The 18,277-nt window shown below is 42.8% G+C and overlaps 1 protein-coding gene across 1 annotated transcript in view; it reads left to right on the top strand.

Annotated features, from left to right (window-relative positions):
- Nucleotides 1-18,277, top strand: part of NCAN (neurocan) — a 162,895-nt gene that overhangs the window by 129,601 nt on the left and 15,017 nt on the right. Inside the window, exons 11-12 of the mRNA XM_087952674.1 lie at nucleotides 13,657-13,815; nucleotides 15,770-15,852. Of these exons, the coding sequence (XP_087808800.1) occupies nucleotides 13,657-13,815; nucleotides 15,770-15,852 (242 nt within the window). The remainder of the gene's footprint in view (nucleotides 1-13,656; nucleotides 13,816-15,769; nucleotides 15,853-18,277) is intronic.

Raw genomic sequence — 18,277 nt, 5'->3', positions numbered from 1 at the left:
GCATCCTTGTTTTGTATGAATAGATTCAGTTGCTTGGCAACCGGCATGTGTTTATGACGGTTGTAGCATCCTGTGGTCGAGTGAACTCCAATTGCCACCTTCCCTGCTGGATTTTGACAAAGAAAGTCAATAGAAGCTGGCTTTGCTTAACATCCACTTGATTCACTTAACAACTGCACTTAACAGCCACGGCGGGATAGATCATAAAATCGGGCATTACTCACTGTTGCTTAGCAATACAGATAGTCCTTAACTTATGACCATAACTGAGTGCAAAATTTATGTTGCTAAGTGAGAAATTTGTTAAGTGAGTTTTGCTCCATTTTACAATTTTTTTTTGCCACATTTGTTAAGTGAACCACTGCAGTTGTGATATTAGTAACACAGTTGTTAAGTGAATCTGGATTCCCCATTGATATTTGCTGGTCAGAAGGTCGCAACAGATGATCACATGACCCTGGGACACAGCAACCATCATAAATGTGAGTCAGTTGTCAAGCATTTGAAGTTAAATCACATGTCCATGGGGATGCTGCCATATTCATACGTGTGAAAAACAGTCATGAGTCATTTTGTTCAGTGCCATCATGACTTCAAACGGTCACTAAGTGAACTGTTGTAAGTCAACAACCTGTATAGATCGTGGTCCCCACTGTGGTTGCAAATTGAGGACTGACTGTAAATCACTTTTTAGTCCATCGATCAATCCTCCCAGAGGAAAAAAGATTGAAAAGTTTTGAAAGCTCCACCTTATTGGAGACAATAACTTGGTCTTCAACACCAATTAAGACCAAGTAGCTTATATAGAAGGAACAGATCAGACATCCAACCCTTGCTTATCAATGGAGACCGAGTGGAACAAGTGGAACAAGTTTTAAGTTCTGGGTGTTACCCCAAAAGAGGACCTGACCTGGGGTGCTCACATTGCAGCCCTGGTCAAAAGGGCCCAGCAGAGATTATACCGCCTGAGACTTCTCAGAAAACAACAACTGAATGAAAAACTGCTGGTGACCTTCTATCGCTGCACCACAGAGAGTATCTTAACTTATTGCACCTCTGTATGGTTTGCCAATTGCACAGTGGCTGATAGGAAAGCACTCCAGAGGGTTAATGTCATTGCCCAGAGGATCATGGGTTGCCCTCTCCCCTCTTTGGAAGAGCTTTATAGCTCCAGCTGCCTTCAGAAAGCTCAAAACATTCTCAAAGATCCATCTCATCCTGGGAACCCCCCCCCCCTTTTTTTTTTGAACTATTACCATCTGGCAGATGGTACAGGATAATAAAAACAAGGACAAACAGGCTGAAAAACTACCCCAGGGCAGTAGCTCTGTTGAATTCTATTGCAGAGTGCAGTGTTGGTGTGGTGTTGGGATTTTCAATTCAATGTGTGGAGTGTGAAGGATGTGTGCTTGTGTTTATTTTCATGGTCATGATGTGCACTGAAGATGGTGTTTGATTTCATTGTATGAGGTGCAATGACAATAAACTAAACTAAGTGATCTCACTATTAGAGGACAGGAGAGATTTCCTATCACAGTTCTCCAGATTCTGTACTCTAACCCTTCATTCTTAGCATTAAAATTCACTCAAGAAGGTCTGGGTGAATCTTGTTTCCTTAACTGCACTCTGCATTTAATAGGTTTGGCAAGGCTGCTAAATGGCTGAGTCCACCCCACACTATTATCTTGGTCAGTTAATTAGTCCACCTTCTGTGTTCACTGAATCTTAATCAAGTGGGCACATCACACGGCACCCTATTGACTATCAGCCAAACTTTGTTCTTTGCGCAAAGGCAGCCAATACATCTTGAACCAATGTGGTTAAGTCAGCTGTATGAACCCAAATAGACGTCAAGCATCGTTTGAAAGGGGAATATTGCATCAATTTCCCCTGACAGAAGCTGCCCATTGAATCCAGAATCCTGTTGTGGTTTGCCAGCAGCAGATGCGGATGGCTGAGGTCTCGGAGAGCGAGGACTCAGATGAGGGGCCTGCCTGTGATACAGGGATGGGGCCAGGACCATCAGGGAGTGGAGTGCTGCCTTTGGAGATTGTAGAGGCTAGCAGCAGTGATGAAGAGGCCCCCGAGGAGCCTGTGCCCAGCGCGCATGCACGCAGGGCTGCCCGAAGGAAAGAGCAGCTGCAGCAGCACGGGCGACTCGGGAGAAAGGCTGCAAGGTAACGGCCCCTCCCAGAGGAGATAAAAGCCAGCTGAGAAACCGCAGTTCTTTGCAGGAGGCAAAGAAGTTCTACACTTGAGCCTGGTGGACGTTAGGAATATCTGAGTTGGTGTTGGAGACTCTTTGTGTTTGCATTATTGCTTAGTAACTTTATCTGGTGTTCTTGGCAGCCTTGCAAAACCTTGGCAAGGCTCTTTCTTATCGGAGCTAATTGGTTTGAAGCAGCCTTTTACCTGTGAAGGAATGGGATTCGTAAAGAAACATGAAAAGGTTGTGCTGTTACTTTTATCTCGTGTTTGCTTCCTTGGAACCAGGTTTGGGTCAGAACAAATCCTCTTTTTATAAAAAGGAAAAAAACACATGGCTTTGGAGTAAGCAATTCTTGGCAACCAAATCCAAGCCTCCTTTAAAATTGCTCCTACTATTATTCTTGTTCTTGTTTTTTGTGTCCGTCCCCCCCAGTTCCTACTATAGCTGGAACTCCCTCCTCCATCCACAGAGAAGCAATCACCTTCTTCCCATTTCTGTAAAGAGCTAAGTTTGTTTGGAGGGAGGGAGGGAGGGGGGAAGAAAGGAGAAAAGGAATCTTACTTGCAGTGTCATCTGAAGAAAGTCTTTTATTTATTTATTTTATTTGTCAAGCATGCATTAGGTAACAGGTATAATTAGGACATGATTATTGATTACATGAAATGGGTACAAATAAAAGAGGACATTAGGACAGGGACGGTAGGCACGTTGGTGCACTTATGCCCGCCCCCTACAGATCTCTTAGGAATCGGGTGGGGTCAACAGTAGACAGTCTAAGGTTAAAGTTTTTGGAGTTTGGGGCAGTAGTGGGATTCAAATTTTTTTACAACTGGTCCTGTGGGCGTGGCTTGGTGGACATGGCTTTGCTTGGTGGGCGTGGCTTGGTGGGCGTGGCAGGGGAAGAATACTGCAAAAAAATCTCCATTTCCACTCCCCTTCCCCACCCAACTAACCTGCTTTCCAGTTCTGTTCTCCTGTGCAGGGCAACCAAAGAAGACCCAGTCGATTAGCTGGTACTCAATGGGAGGCAGAGAAGAGATGGGGGCAGGGCCAGTCAGAGGTGGGATTTGCCGGTTCTCTGAACTACTCAAAATTTCCTCTACCGGTTCTTCAGAACTGGTCAGAACCTGCTTCAATACCACCTCTGGTTTGGGGAAGAAACCACTGAGTCAGGTAGTGCATTCCAGGCATTGATAACTATGTTGCTGAGGTCTTTCAGCTTGAGTTGTCTTGCCGTTGTCGCAGCCATGGTGTCTCTGAGTTCAATTTGTTGCCTGACTATCACAGGTCTATTAAAAAATACTTATACTGAAACAGTAAAATTAGATAGTAAAAAAAAAAAAGGAAAGATCCAAGCAATCTTATCAGTGCTGGTTCATTGATAAGACCACAGAAGGAAAACATTCCTGCTGTTTTGTTTATTTATTTAGTTTGTTTGTTTGTCAAGCATGTATGAGAAAACAAGTATAAGTATGAACATAACATATAAACATATAAGTATTGTTAGGGTTTGAGGATTAACCCCTAGAAAAGTATTGCAGCAGTAGTCAAGCCAGGCAACCAAAGGAGAGCGGAAGGGCCCCAGAGTATACACACACTGAACACAAACACTGTTTGTAGTTTAAATAGTTTTTAATCCAGTTAGAGTTTAAGCATTGTCATTCAGTCCATTAAGTCATTCACAGTATTTCCATCCAGTAAGACTCACTAGTATAGTCCAAGTTAAGAGTCCTTGCAATATCTTTATCAGCCGATAAAGATATCTTCTCCTCCTCCGGTTTCACTCTCCAGAGAAACAAACGCTGGATATTCAGTAAACAGTAGCAAACAATAACAGTTCAGTCACAGGCACTCACAGTCAGTAATCACAGTTAGTCGCAGCAGCACACAGTTACAGCAAGCACTCAGTTACAGTCAGTAACAGACAGTTAACTTTCCAGCTTCTAATGCTTCCTTATATTGTAATTTCTAGCCGCACCCTTAATCGGCTAATTGCCTGCTGCATTGTGCTTAAAGTGATAAGCACTTAAACCATGATATCTAAGTTTTATATATTTATTCACCCAAACCATATTTGGTATCAATGTTATACCTAACATACTCCCCTTTTGGGTGAAATAAATATATAATACCTTTACAATCTTATCCCATATTTTTCACAACTCTCCTGGTGCTTACTGGCACCTTGGGCTTTAGTAAAATTATCAGCTAAATTGTCCTCCGACATACAGTACTCTAGCTGAATCATCTTACTTCTTACAGATTGTCTCACGTTTAGGTATCTTAGATCTGTATGCTTGCTCCTTGTTTTTACTCCAATATTTGTGGCCATTTGAATTGCTGCCTGATTATCTTCATGAATAATTATAGGATAATCTACAGTTATACCTATATCAATTAACATTTGTTTATACATTATTAATTCTGTACATAACAATGATAAACAGGAGAATTCTGCCTCCATAGTAGACAAACTTATATGCTGTTGTCTTATTGACTTCCAGCCTATTAATGTCTTACCCAGCATTATGGCTGTACCTGAAGTCGACTTTCTAGTGTCTCTTTCTGATGCAAAGCTAGCATCTGCATATGCACTTAGAATTAAATCACCCTTTGGTTCTAAATACAATGAATAATTCATTGTCTTTTTAAGATATCTTAATATCCTCTTAGCTGCAATCCAGTGTCTTTCACATGGTGCAGAATTGAATCTAGCCAACTGATTCACGCAGTACGATATATCTGGTCTAGACCAATTACTAATATAACTCAAACTACCAATTAAAGATTGATAAATCACCTTATCAAACTCAGGGCTTTGTTCATCAGTGTTGCTAAACTCCTGACTCATTGGAGTCTTAGCTGGCTTACAAAGCTCCATCTTGTAATCTTTTAGCAATTTGCTTATCTTATCTTCCTGAGATATCTTATAACCTTTCCGTGTTTTCTTTATATTCAAACCGAGATACTTCTTTATCTCCCCTAATTGCTTGATCTTTATTCTCTTTCCTAATGATGCTATTATTTTATTTGCTTCATCATTAGTTTCAGTTATCAAAGCAATATCATCTGTGAATAGTAATAATAATGATACTTTCCCATTTGTCTCCTCTTAAACAGACATGGATCGGCTAAACCAGCTTTAAATCCTATATTGTCTAGTTCCTTTACAATATACTGGTTCCATTCATAGCCTGATTGTTTTAGACCATAGAGGCTTTTCTTTAACAACCAACAATCATTATTATCCTTATTTTCACTTTTAATACCAACAGGTTTTTTCATATAAATAATATGTTTTAATGGGGCGTGCAAGTAAGCAGTTTCCACATCTAAATGGTTAACTATATAGTTTTTACTAGCTGCCCACACTAAAGCTGCTCTCAAGGTTGCTGCCTTAAGACTAGGTGCAAACACCTCATCATAGTCATTAGCATTCTGCCTAAAACCTTGGGCTACTAACCTTGCCTTATGGATTAAATTACCATCTTTATCTATTTTTACCTTAAATATCCATTTGCAGCCAATGGATTTCTTTCCTACAGGTAATTTGGCATTTTCATACACCTTCATATCTCTTAATGAATTCAGTTCCTTATTCATTGCTGCATACCATCTTTCTTTTTCCTTATTAGGATACTTTTTAATTTCTTCAACAGAATTAGGAACTTCATTAATCTGACACACTGTGTTAGCCTGGTACCTATCAGGCGGTCTAGATATACGTGTAGTTCTTCTGGGAATTACAGGGCTTACAGGAGGACTTTGTTGAACTACTACCTGTTCATCTTCCTCATCCTGTTCAGCTATTGAATCTGTTTCTTCCTTTATGGGCACTATTTCATCCTGTATTTGTCTCTTTACTTTATTTTTAAAGTTACAGGGATAACTAATGGGATTTCTATAGGATTCAATAACTACATCTTTATTGGCATCCTGTTCTAATTTCTCCCATCCTTCATGTTCTAGAAATTGGGCACTAGCACTACATAACACTTTAGATGTGCCTTTCTCCCAAAATCTATATGCCCTATGGTTTGCCTGATAACCAACGAAGAAAAATCTTTTAGCTCTATGTTGCCCTTTTTTTCTGAGTTGTGCAGGAATATGTACCCATGCTGGTGCACCAAATGTGTGCAGGTAACTTAGATCAGGTTTCCTGCCATGCCATCTGGTAAATGGAATTTCACCTGTTGTTGTATTAACAACGTTGTTCAATATGTTATTAGCACACATTGTAGCCTCCCCACAAAGAATCAGGTAACCCAGAATCATTTAACATTGTTCTAACCATTGCCTGTAGTGTTTGGCCTCTTCTTTCAATAAAAGCGTTATGTTCTGGCCTGTATGGAGCAGACTTCTTATGCTCTATTCCAGCTATCTTAAGTCTGTTCTGGAATTTGTTATTAATAAATTCCGTACCATTATCTGTCACCAGGGTTATCAGTTGTCGTTTAGACTTTCTTTCAGCAAACCTAAGCCAATTGAAAAAATGTTGATATGTTTCAGTTTTGCTTTTCATTAAATAGCAAAACCCATATCTAGAATAATGGTCCATAATGCTCAGTATATATCTAGCACCCCCATACTGGGTTTCTTTGGACCTATTATGTCTGCAAATACTACTTCTAAAGGTTCTTTTGTTTTGAAACCATTTAGCCTATTTGCAGGCAATACCTTGCTCTTATCTTCACAGCAAACATTACAACGTAAATATTTATCACAAGATTTTAACCTTATTCCTTCAGATAACTCAACTGTACGTTTTAGCATTTTAAAATTTACATGCCCCAAACGCCTATGCAATAAATGGATACATTCTTCATGAGGCTTTATATTATTAAATACAGTTTGAGCCTCCCTTTCTTACTATTATCTAATACATATAATGTTCCATTTAAAGCTGCAGTTACCCTTTTGTTATCTTTTTCAATTATGCAATTATTATCCTTAAAAGTAATTACATAACCTAATTTATCTAATACCCTTACTGAAAGCAAATTAAACTTTAGTTGCGGTACATACAGCATTTTTATATCCTGGTTTATGTACGGACAACGTGCAAAACCTTGACCTTTCGCTTTCAGGTTCCAGCCATTTGCAAGTGATATATGTTGAGAACTTTTAGACATTTTTATAAATTTTGTCTTATCTCTTGTGATGCAGTGGGATGCGCCACTGTCAACCACCCATAAATTATTCTTCACATCAGAGTTGCCAAACGTGGCTAGTTCAAATGCTTTCTTTGGCTTTTTTACATTCTGGCTTTTTCTCTTTTTGCAGAACCTTGCCAAATGTCCTCTGTCTCCACAATTAAAACACTTTTTAATTGTGTATGCTGTCGAAGATAAATTCTCTTCTTCCAGGTGCTTTACTTTGCTTTGCTGGTTTCTTTCAAGCTTTGAAGATAATTTCTCTTCTTTCTTATCTTCTCTCAGCTCGTCACGCTCACGCCTTCTTCTGGCTTCTTCTAGTAGCCTGCCTGTAATCTCGGTTAATGAGAGACTTTCTTTTGGCAATACTTCCAACGAAGTCACATAGTCATCATAGCTTTGATCTAATGAAGATAATATTATGTAGACTTGTTGCAGTTCATTAAATATAAGCTCTTTTTCTTGCAAATTTTGAAAAATGCTCTTCATACAGTTTAAATGAACTAACATATCTCCATTCCTCTGAAGATGCGTTCGAAAAAGCTTCCGTGTAAGATTTATATGTGCTCCTACACTGTCCCGAACATAAATCTTCCTGAGGTTCTCCCAGCAGTTTGCAGCATTTTCTTCTCCACGAATATGGACAAGCTGCTGATCACAGAGAGTCAGTCCTATGATGCATAAAGCCTGCTCATTCTTCAGTTTAAAGTCTTGTAACTTTTCTTTATCATCATCATCAGCAGGATCCCATCTACTCACATCTGGTGGGTTTGCTATAATGTCCCACAAACCTTCTTTGCGTAGAAGTAAACTACATTTCATTGACCATGAAACATAGTTTGTTCCATCCAGCCTGGATATCATGGACAGTTGTGACAAATTTACTTGTGCCATTACTCTTCAGATATTTTGACTATTTTAAACTAATTAAAACAGTTTGTTTTTACAGTAATGTGCAACTCACACCAACTCTCTCTGCTATATCCTGGTTAGTTAGACTATGCTGCTGGGCCCATAACCAATGTTAGGGTTTGAGGATTAACCCCTAGAAAAGTATTGCAGCAGTAGTCAAGCCAGGCAACCAAAGGAGAGCGGAAGGGCCCCAGAGTATACACACACTGAACACAAACACTGTTTGTAGTTTAAATAGTTTTTAATCCAGTTAGAGTTTAAGCATTGTCATTCAGTCCATTAAGTCATTCACAGTATTTCCATCCAGTAAGACTCACTAGTATAGTCCAAGTTAAGAGTCCTTGCAATATCTTTATCAGCCGATAAAGATATCTTCTCCTCCTCCGGTTTCACTCTCCAGAGAAACAAACGCTGGATATTCAGTAAACAGTAGCAAACAATAACAGTTCAGTCACAGGCACTCACAGTCAGTAATCACAGTTAGTCGCAGCAGCACACAGTTACAGCAAGCACTCAGTTACAGTCAGTAACAGACAGTTAACTTTCCAGCTTCTAATGCTTCCTTATATTGTAATTTCTAGCCGCACCCTTAATCGGCTAATTGCCTGCTGCATTGTGCTTAAAGTGATAAGCACTTAAACCATGATATCTAAGTTTTATATATTTATTCACCCAAACCATATTTGGTATCAATGTTATACCTAACAAGTATAAACAGGTATAAGTATATGCATAATAAATGAGTACGAATAAATGGGAACAGTAGGACAGGGACAGTAGCAGAGGTGGTATTCAGCAGGTTCTTACCAGTTCTGGAGAACTGGTAGTGGAAATTTTGAGTAGTTCGGAGAACCGGCAAATACCACCTCTGAGTGGAGATTTTACAGCATCCTTCCTCGCCACGCCCACAGAACCAGTAGTAAAAATATTTGAATCCCACCACTGGACAGTAGGCACGCTGGTGCGCTTATGCACGTCCCCTTACTGACCTCTTAGGAATGGAGTGAGGTCCACGCTAGACAGTTTAAGGTTAAAGTTTTGGGGGTTTGTTTGAGGATGTAACCACAGAGTCAGGTAGCGAGTTCCAGGCACTGACCACTCTGTTGCTCAAGTCGTATTTTCTGCACTCGACTTTGGAGCGGTTTACTTTGAGTTTGTATCGGTTGTTTGTCCGTGTATTATTGTGGTTGAAGCTGAAGAAGTCGTTGGCAGGTAGGACGTTGTAGCAGACAATTTTGTGTACTCAGCTTAGATCAGACCGTAGGCAGCGTAGTTCTAGGTTGTCCAGGTCCAAAATTTCAAGCCTGGTAGCATAAGGTATTTATTTATTTACTGTTGCTGCTCCTCCATGTTAATCTCTAAAAACGGCATATAAAAATTAAAATTAAAATTAAAAAAAAGAAGCAAGGGTGATTAAACCCTGTTAAAAATTAGTTTAAAAGGCCTAAAAGAATAATTAACATATTGAAACATTAAAACTACATAGATTAAAAATTTTAAAACTAAATTGAACCAAACTCTTATTCTACATGCTGGCTAAAGCCAAGCGTTGATAACAAATGCATCATGGTTTGCAGAATCCAAAACGACTAAAATTTGGCAGTGTGTGGTCACTCTGAGAGTCTGGAATGGCATGCATTTTCACCAACGTGAGCTTCCTCATTCTACCACAGGGATTTTGAGAGAGAACACAACTGTGCCTGGCACACACATACACTCCTTCCAGACTCAGAGAGAAGGTGAGAGTGAAGGATGGGAGCCTCCATTTCTTTTCTGCTCTGCTTGCCAGCTGAAAAATTCCCTTTGTGTGGGAAATTACCAGCTCAGCAGCCGGAGAGAAAGAAGGCCATTAATCCAATGTGGCCCTTGACAGCCTATTTCCTTCCCTCCCAAGTGGCCTTTGGAGGCTGCTAATAACACAATAGCAAAGTTTCATCTATCCACCTGAATGAAATAAAAGGCAAAGATTACAGGCAGCTCACTGTTCTCTTGAGGGCCCTACCCAGGGGTGGGATTCTACCAGTTCGCACCTATTCGCTTGAACCGGTTGTTAACATTCTAAGCAGTTGGGAGAACCGGTTGTTAGAAGAAATTACTGGCCTAATCCTGTAAGTAAGGCAGGAAGGAAACATTCTGGTGTTGCTTACAAAACTGCCTCCCCGTTAACCCTTATTACATTCTTGGCAGGACTAGACTGCCTGTCTCAGGAACGTCTCTGGAGTTTTTCCCCCCTCCTTTGCTGGTACTTTGCTTGTGTGGAGTGACCATTCAAAGTTACAATGGCACTAAAAAAAGTGACTTATGACCATTTTTCACACTTACCACTGTTGCAGCATCCCCAGTCATGAGAGGCCAGGCGAGGAGATGTGTGCCTCGATGTGAGTGATATTGAGTTGGCCACGCCCAGCCAGTCACATGACCACCAAGCCACATCCACCCAGTCACATGACCACCAAGCCACACCCACCAACTAAACCATACCCACAGAACCGGTTGTTAAAAAATTTGAATCCCACCCCTGGCCCTATCTCAAGCCTCAGATGCTAGATAGGTGGGTCAAAAAAATTAACATGGCAGCCTAGATCAGGGGTCTCCAAGCTTGGCAACTTTAAGACTTGTGGACTTCAATTCCCAGAATTCCTCAGCCAGCTTTGCTGTGGATTTCAATTTCCAGCTTTGCGGGCTGAGGAATTCTGGGAGTTGAAGTCCACATGTCTTAAAGTTGCCAAGGTTGGAGACTCCTGGCCTAGACTATGTGATCAAAACCCTGCCTCTTTTGTGCGTGTGTTGTGGATGAGCCACATAGGGGCAGGAGTTCATTTTCAGGGTGGTGTCTGCTATATAGATATTGCTTACACAAACACACATACACACACACTCATGGATATACCACCTGTATGGACTGGGTCTTTCTTTCTTTGATACCCAGAATGGGCTTTCTGAGTGGTTCTTAGAGTACAATGATCTTCTAGAGCAGAGGTGCCCAACCTTGGCAACCTATGCACTTCAACCAGCATGGGCAGCCAGCCAGCACTGGCAATGTTTAAGACTTGTGGACTTCACCTCCCAGAATTCCCCAGCCAGCATGGCAGACTGGGGAATTCTGGGAGTTGAAGTCCACGTGTCTTAAAGTTGCCAACTTTTGGACTCTCTTGTTCTAGAGCAGAGGTCTCATTCTCGCGGCCTCACGGGCTGATTGCAGCCCGCTGGACGATATCCTGTGGCCCCCACCGTGATATGAAAGTATAATATTAGTGCGTTCTCCATGCGTCGCTAGCTGGCTAAACACTTCTATGTACGGCCCAGCCTCACCCAGACTCTGCCTCCAGCGGCCCCCAGGTAAATTGTGTTTGAGACCCCTGTTCTAGAGCAATCACCCCCAACCTGGTGCCTTCTCAATATGTTGTTGTTATTATGTGCCATCAAGTTGTTTTTTGATTCTTAACAATTACATCTTTCCTGGGGAACCCAGTGAACTAACTGAGAAACCTAGGAAGTGATTTACAGGTATTTATTTATTTATTTATTTATTTAGTCAACGATTATAAGATAATAAGTATAAGTATAAACATAGTTATGAATACATGAAATGGATACATATAAGAAAAATAAAAAGAAACAATAGGACAGGGATGGTAGGCACGTTGGTGCGCTTATGCACGCCCCCTACAGACCTCTTAGGAAGGGGGTGAGGTCAATAGTAGACAGTCTAAGGTTAAAGTTTTTGGGGTTTGGGGAAGAAACCACAGAGTCAGGTAGAGTATTCCAGACATTGACCACTCGGTTGCTGAAGTCGTATTTCCTGTAATTAAGTTTGGTGCGGTTTACCTTGAGTTTGTACCTATTGTTTGCTCTTGTATTGTTGTGGTTGAAGCTGAAGTATTCATTGACAGGTAGGACATTGCAATGTATGATTTTATGTACTATTCTTAGATATAGCCCTCATTTACCAAAAGCGTTAAACCCTATTCTCTATATGGACTCCTCCGTCAGCACAAATTGGAGGAAAGTATTCCTCAGGTTGGATACTGTCAAGAACAGCAGGCGTCCTAAGTCCTGTCTGACGATTGCCAACTCGTAAAACATTCCTATGCCTGTTTTTGAGTTGCCATAAACGGGGGGATCTAAAAGAGCAGTAGGGCAGTTTAAAACCAGAAGTACATTCCGCACTTATCTTACAAAGATCGTAGCTAGGCTACCGGATCTTCTGCCCGAGAAAATCCTTCATTGGAGAACGTGATTGATGACACCCAGACCGTGAATGTGCTTCATTGGATAATCTGATTTATGATATGCCCAGGGGGGAGGGGGGAAACAGGGTCATAGGTGACTGTAAATTACTTATGCCAGAGTTGGCTTCATTTAGGTTAATGCAGACATGTTGTTCCTAATAAATCTTTTGAATTCTTTTGAAACTTGGCTCGAGGCTCATGATTTAATTAGGGTAATTGCCGGAACCCTGACAACGATATCGATGGAGAAGTCTACTGTTACATGGCTGGCTTGGAAGACCATGTAGATTGGGAAATGATGACCAGAGACAGGCAATCCCACAAATCCAACCCCATATAGAAATGGACGGACTAGAGTGAAGGGGAGAGGAACCGTCCATTGCCTCCTTCCGAGGGCTGAGAAAGAGGGACTGGCTCAATCCCCTTCCCAAGGCAGGACTAGAAATCAGAATCACCTAATTTCTAGCTTAGTATCTTAACCACTTCACCAAACTGGCTCTTTTTGTAAGATCTTTTTGTAGTCCATGAGTCATGAGCACAACTGGCAACAAAATTTTCATTGCTAAGCAAGGGGATTAGTTAAGTCAGTTGTTGTTGATTTTATGACTTTTTATGCCACAGTTGTTAAGCGAACCACTTCAGTTATTAAGTGAATCCTGCGGACATTAAATAAATCCAGCTATCCCCCATTGACTTTGCTTGTCGGAAGCCGATGAGAAAGGTCGCAAGTAGTGATCACATGGCCCTGGGATACTGCGATCATCATAGATATATGCGTATAACCAAGTGCCCAAAATTTGATCACATGACCTTAGCAATATTGCAACGGACGTCAGTGCAAAAACCGGTCATAACAAGACCCTTCTTTCAGTGCTGTTGTAATTTCGAAGGATCACTAAACGGATGGTTATAAGTTAAGGACTACCTGTGACCTCTCTAGCACTCACGCAGGGTGAGAGTCATTAGTTCTTTTCATCCTACTCCGGTTTCACTTACCATAAAATGCCGTAAGTGATCAGGCTGCTTCCCGGCGTGATAATATCTTCCAACAGCTCTTCCGTCTGTCAGTTGCAAATTGGCACGCTCATTAAAAAGAAGATAAAGCTGACCTTTTCGTTGTGCCCCATTAGATGCTTTTTCCTCCCTCCAGACACAGAAGGCTGCGATCACACGTGGCGTAAGTTCCAGGGTCACTGCTACCGCTACTTTGCCCATCGGCGCGCCTGGGAAGACGCGGAGAGGGATTGCCGACGTCGGTCAGGACACCTCACCAGCATTCATTCCTGGGAAGAACATAATTTCATTAGCAGTAAGTAGGAACCAAGGGTGGGCTTCAAAAACGTTAGCAAAGGGCTCTCTGCCCGGTTGCTGGGTGGGCGTGGCCATAGTGGGGCGTGGCCTAGTCGGCCTCCTGCACCACAGAGGGTGGGTGGGTGCGTTTTTGCCCTCCCCGGGCTCCGGAGCCTTCCCTCAAGGCTCCGGGTGGGCAAAAACAGTCTCTCCGGGCTCCAGAGGCTTTCTGGAAGCCAGAAACAGGCCCGTTTCCGGCCTTCCCAAACTTCCGGAAGGCCTGTTTTTTGCCCTCCCCGAGCCTCCACACGCACCCTGCATCCAAAACGGGCCATGTGGGGGACTCCTGGGAGGGGTGGGGTGGATAGGGTGGAGCCAGCCAGGAGTGGGATTTGGCGGTTCGCCGAACTGCACAACTAGGGGCCCTTCCAAACCCCTGTGAACCCCCAGCAGCCCACGCCTGGTTGGAACTGTGGGAGAAGAAGGGAAGAAAGGAGCCACAGAAAGAGAGAGGATGCCCCCTCTGAGCAAGTTTACTAGTTTACGGCTAGCTGCAGTTTCATGTGAATTGAACACTGGGAAGCAATGTGTGGATTGATCATCCCATTTCGCCAGGGGTGGGATTCAATTTTTTTTAACAACCGTTTCTGTGGGCGTGGCTCAGTTGGTGGGCGTGGCCAACTCAATATCACTCACATCAAGACACGCATCTCCTCGCCTGGCCTCTCATGACTGTGGGGATGCTGCAACAGTCATAAGTGTGAAAAACGGTCATAAGTCACTTTTTTTAGTGCCATTGTAACTTTGAATGGTCACTCCACACAAGCAAAGTACCAACAAAGGAGGAAAAAAAAATTCCAGAGACGTTCCTGAGACAGGAAGTCTAGTCCTGCCAAGAATGTAATCAGGGTTAACGGAGAGGCAGTTTCTGTAAGCAACACCAGAATGTTTCCTTCCTGCCTTCCTTACAGGATTAGGCCAGTAATTTCTTCTAACAACCGGTTCTCCGAACTGCTTAGAATGTTAACATCCGGTTCTAGTAAATAGGTGTGAACTGGTAGAATCCCACCCCTGCATTTCGCCAACAAACAGAAAGAAAGGACCCTCATTTTAGAGGAATAGAAAAAAATGCACCCCCAAAAAATAATTTGTCTTATTCTTCCTTTGGAAGTGGTCTCTCCGCCCTGTGTCCCAGGGTCTTTCCCACATGCTACAACCACACCTTAGAGGGGAGGGAGGGAAGTTTTTGCAGAGCAGTACTGAGTAGTGAGGGATATGGTGGCTCAGTGGCTAAGATGCTGAGCTTGTCGATCAAAAAGGTCGGCATTTCGGCGGTTCGAATCCCTAGCACCACGTAACAGAGTGAGCTCCCGTTACTTGTCCCAGCTTCTGCCAACCTAGCAGTTCGAAAGCATGTTAAAAATGCAAGTAGAAAAATAGGGACCACTTTGGTGGGAAGGGAACAGTGTTCCATGCGCCTTCGGCATTTAGTCATGCTGGCCACATGACCACGGAGATGTCTTCGGACAGCGCTGGGTCTTCGGCTTTGTAATGGAGATGAGTAGCGCCCCCTAGAGCCGGAAACAACTAGCACGTATGTGTGAGGGGAACCTTTACCTTTACTGAGTAGTGATGCCAATCACCTCCAGATGGCAGCAAAGAGTTAGGAGGTTCTGTATCTATTTGCTGCCATCTACTACTTGTTTTGTTTTAGCAATCCTGATATGCAGTCCTTGCAATTGTGCAGGTTGTACACACAAGGACACACACACACACACAGACACACAAACACATGCACACCATCTCACAAGGCCATTTCCTTTCAAAATCCCATCCAATCCACCACACCCCATTTGGAATATTGGAGCGGCCTATAGACAGCTGCTGATCAATGAAGGAAATCAACAATCCAGGAAGAACTCAAGCTTCTGAGACATGCATTTTTCTTACTCCCAAGTTCTTCTCCCCCTCAGGTTTTGGCCACGAGAACACTTGGATCGGCCTCAACGATCGCATCGTGGAACAGGATTTCCAGTGGACGGACAACACCGGATTGGTGAGTCTATGGAAGAGGAGATTCGGTCTGGGTCAGTGCACCTTTTTTTGAGTGCCAAAAGTCTCTGGGTTGTGTCTTGGCAATTCAAGCAGCCAAGACTGGAGCTCCCAAATAGGAGATGACCAGGCTGAGTCCGATCAAACACATCATGAGTTTGGAATCTATATATTCCTGTAAGAAACCTAAATCCAGACCCCCCCTTGAAGTCTGTTGACTTTGTCAGGGATGACTTGACAGCAGTCTTCCAAAATCTAAGGGGCTGCCACAAAGAAGAGAGGTTCAACATATTCTCCAAAGCAGTGGTCGCCAACAGCTGGGCTGAGGACCACTGGTAGTCCGCGAGAAAATTTTGATGGTCCGCAGAGAAATGTCACCCCCAAAGCAATTAATCCAGGCTGGGCGGAAACACAAGGCTGCGCCGCCCACATGGCCTGTGGGAACACAAGGCTTGCGTTGCTTGCTTTGCGAACAACGTGAGATAGTGAGGGGAGGGGGGGAAAGGGCAGAGGGGGGGAACTTGCCCCACTCACCCCATGCACCTGGCCTGGCCACCGGGCTGCTTCTTTCCACTTATTTCTTCTTCTACTTTTGGCTGCACGCAAGGAAAGCAGCAAAAGTCTTTCTTTCTCTTCCCCAAACTCCACCAGAAATGAGTGTTTGGGACCCTGCAAGGCATCCTGCTCCAAGAGGCTGCACTGGCAAAGACTCATTTCTGGCAGAGTTTGGGGGAGAGAAAGAAAGACTTCTGCTGCTTCTGCTGTTTTCCTTGCATGAAGCCAAAAGTCTCTCTCTCTCTCTCTCTCTCTCTCTCTCTCTCACACACACACACACACACACACACACACACCCTCTCCCTCTCTCCCTGAGAACGGAGCTGAAAAGCAGGTTAGGAATGTGGCTGCATTGGAGGAGGTGTGGGGGGGGTATGAGGGACTTCTGTGTGTGTGTGTGTGTGTGAGAGAGAGAGAGAGAGAGAGAGAGAGAGAGAGAGACAGAGACAGAGACAGAGCTGAAAAGCAGGTTAGGAATGTGGCTGCCTTGGAGGGGTAAGAGGGACGTGTGTGTGTGTGTGTGTGTGTGTGTGTGTGAGAGAGAGAGAGAGAGAGAGAGATCCAATCTAACCTCGGAGGGCTGGCGGTGATGTTCTCTCTCTCTCTCTCCCTCCCTCTTTCTCTCTCTCTTTAATAATAATAAAAACAATTAAAATAAACTTTTATTTAAAAAAGAAGATACTTGTTTGCCACTTGCCTGAAATGACATAGGATAACCTGCTTCAGCAGGGGGTTGGACTGGAAGACCTCCAAGGTCCCTTCCAACTTGGTTATTCTGCAACGACTCTTATCTGTTCAGATTCTTGTGCATGGGTGGAATACACTCCTAGTATTTTTCAATCTTATCCCAAAGAATTCCTTTGAACCCTATTTCAAAGGTGTGTGTGTGTGTGTGTGTGTGTGTGTGTGTGTGCGTGGCCGGGGGGGGTATTATGTTTATTCTTTGCATATTTGCATATTTTTATTGATTGTAAGCTGCCTAGGGTCACTGAAAGTGAGTGGGCGGCCATATAAATTTTATAAATCAATACATCAATATAATGTGGGCGCCTGGTATGGTGGTTTGACATTGAAATGAGACACAGGGAACTGTCTCTGAGAAAAATGCCAACCCTGAGAGAACTCAGGTAGCAGTATTTATTGAGAAAAAACACAAGCAAAATATACAGTATGCATATTCAGAAAACAATGACCTCAACAGGAGATTACTTCACCAGCATGAGAACACACAATCTTGGAAAGTCCCAGATGTTACCTTGCTAGGATGAGATCATACAGCCACGGAAAGTCTCATGGGAAAGTTTGGAAAGTCCCATGAGAAAGCACAACTGTGTACCTTGTACCTTGAACTTTCACCCATTTTCCTATTCCTTCTAAACTGGCAGAATCAAAACAGAATGAGGCACTCTGAGCAAAGATACTCCTACCCCCACCAAGAATGCCCACATCTCCTAGACTTACTGCTAGTTATACAAAGGCCTTACAGAAAATGATAAAATGATTAATAAAATATATTACCACATTCCCTCCTTTTTTATTTATTCAAAGATAGGGGGTGTTTTAGTGGCATAGTACACAGTTCCCTCATGACCTGATCCCACACGCCGGAAGACTGAGGTACACATTTGTAATAGATTAGGAATACATTGAATAAAACAACATAATAAGATACATATAGCAATAATAATAACAACCCCTTGCAATAAGGAGCGAAACCATGATCCATCAGGAAGCCAGGACCACAGACTGTCCCAGAATGATGCATTAAACCCATCAGCTCCAGATTGATGCTGAGCAATACGATCTTCCATGTCCTGAACAGTCTTTGTAATGTTTGGCTCATAATTATGTATAAAAACACAACAATGCGAATG

This window comes from Notechis scutatus, chromosome 1 (assembly GCF_049901735.1).
Source record: "Notechis scutatus isolate UNSWTSFEM ecotype Mainland chromosome 1, rNotScu1.2, whole genome shotgun sequence".
Lineage (NCBI taxonomy): Eukaryota > Metazoa > Chordata > Lepidosauria > Squamata > Elapidae > Notechis > Notechis scutatus.
The sequence above is the reverse complement of the archived record's forward strand: the minus strand, read 5'-3'. Positions and strand labels throughout refer to the sequence as shown.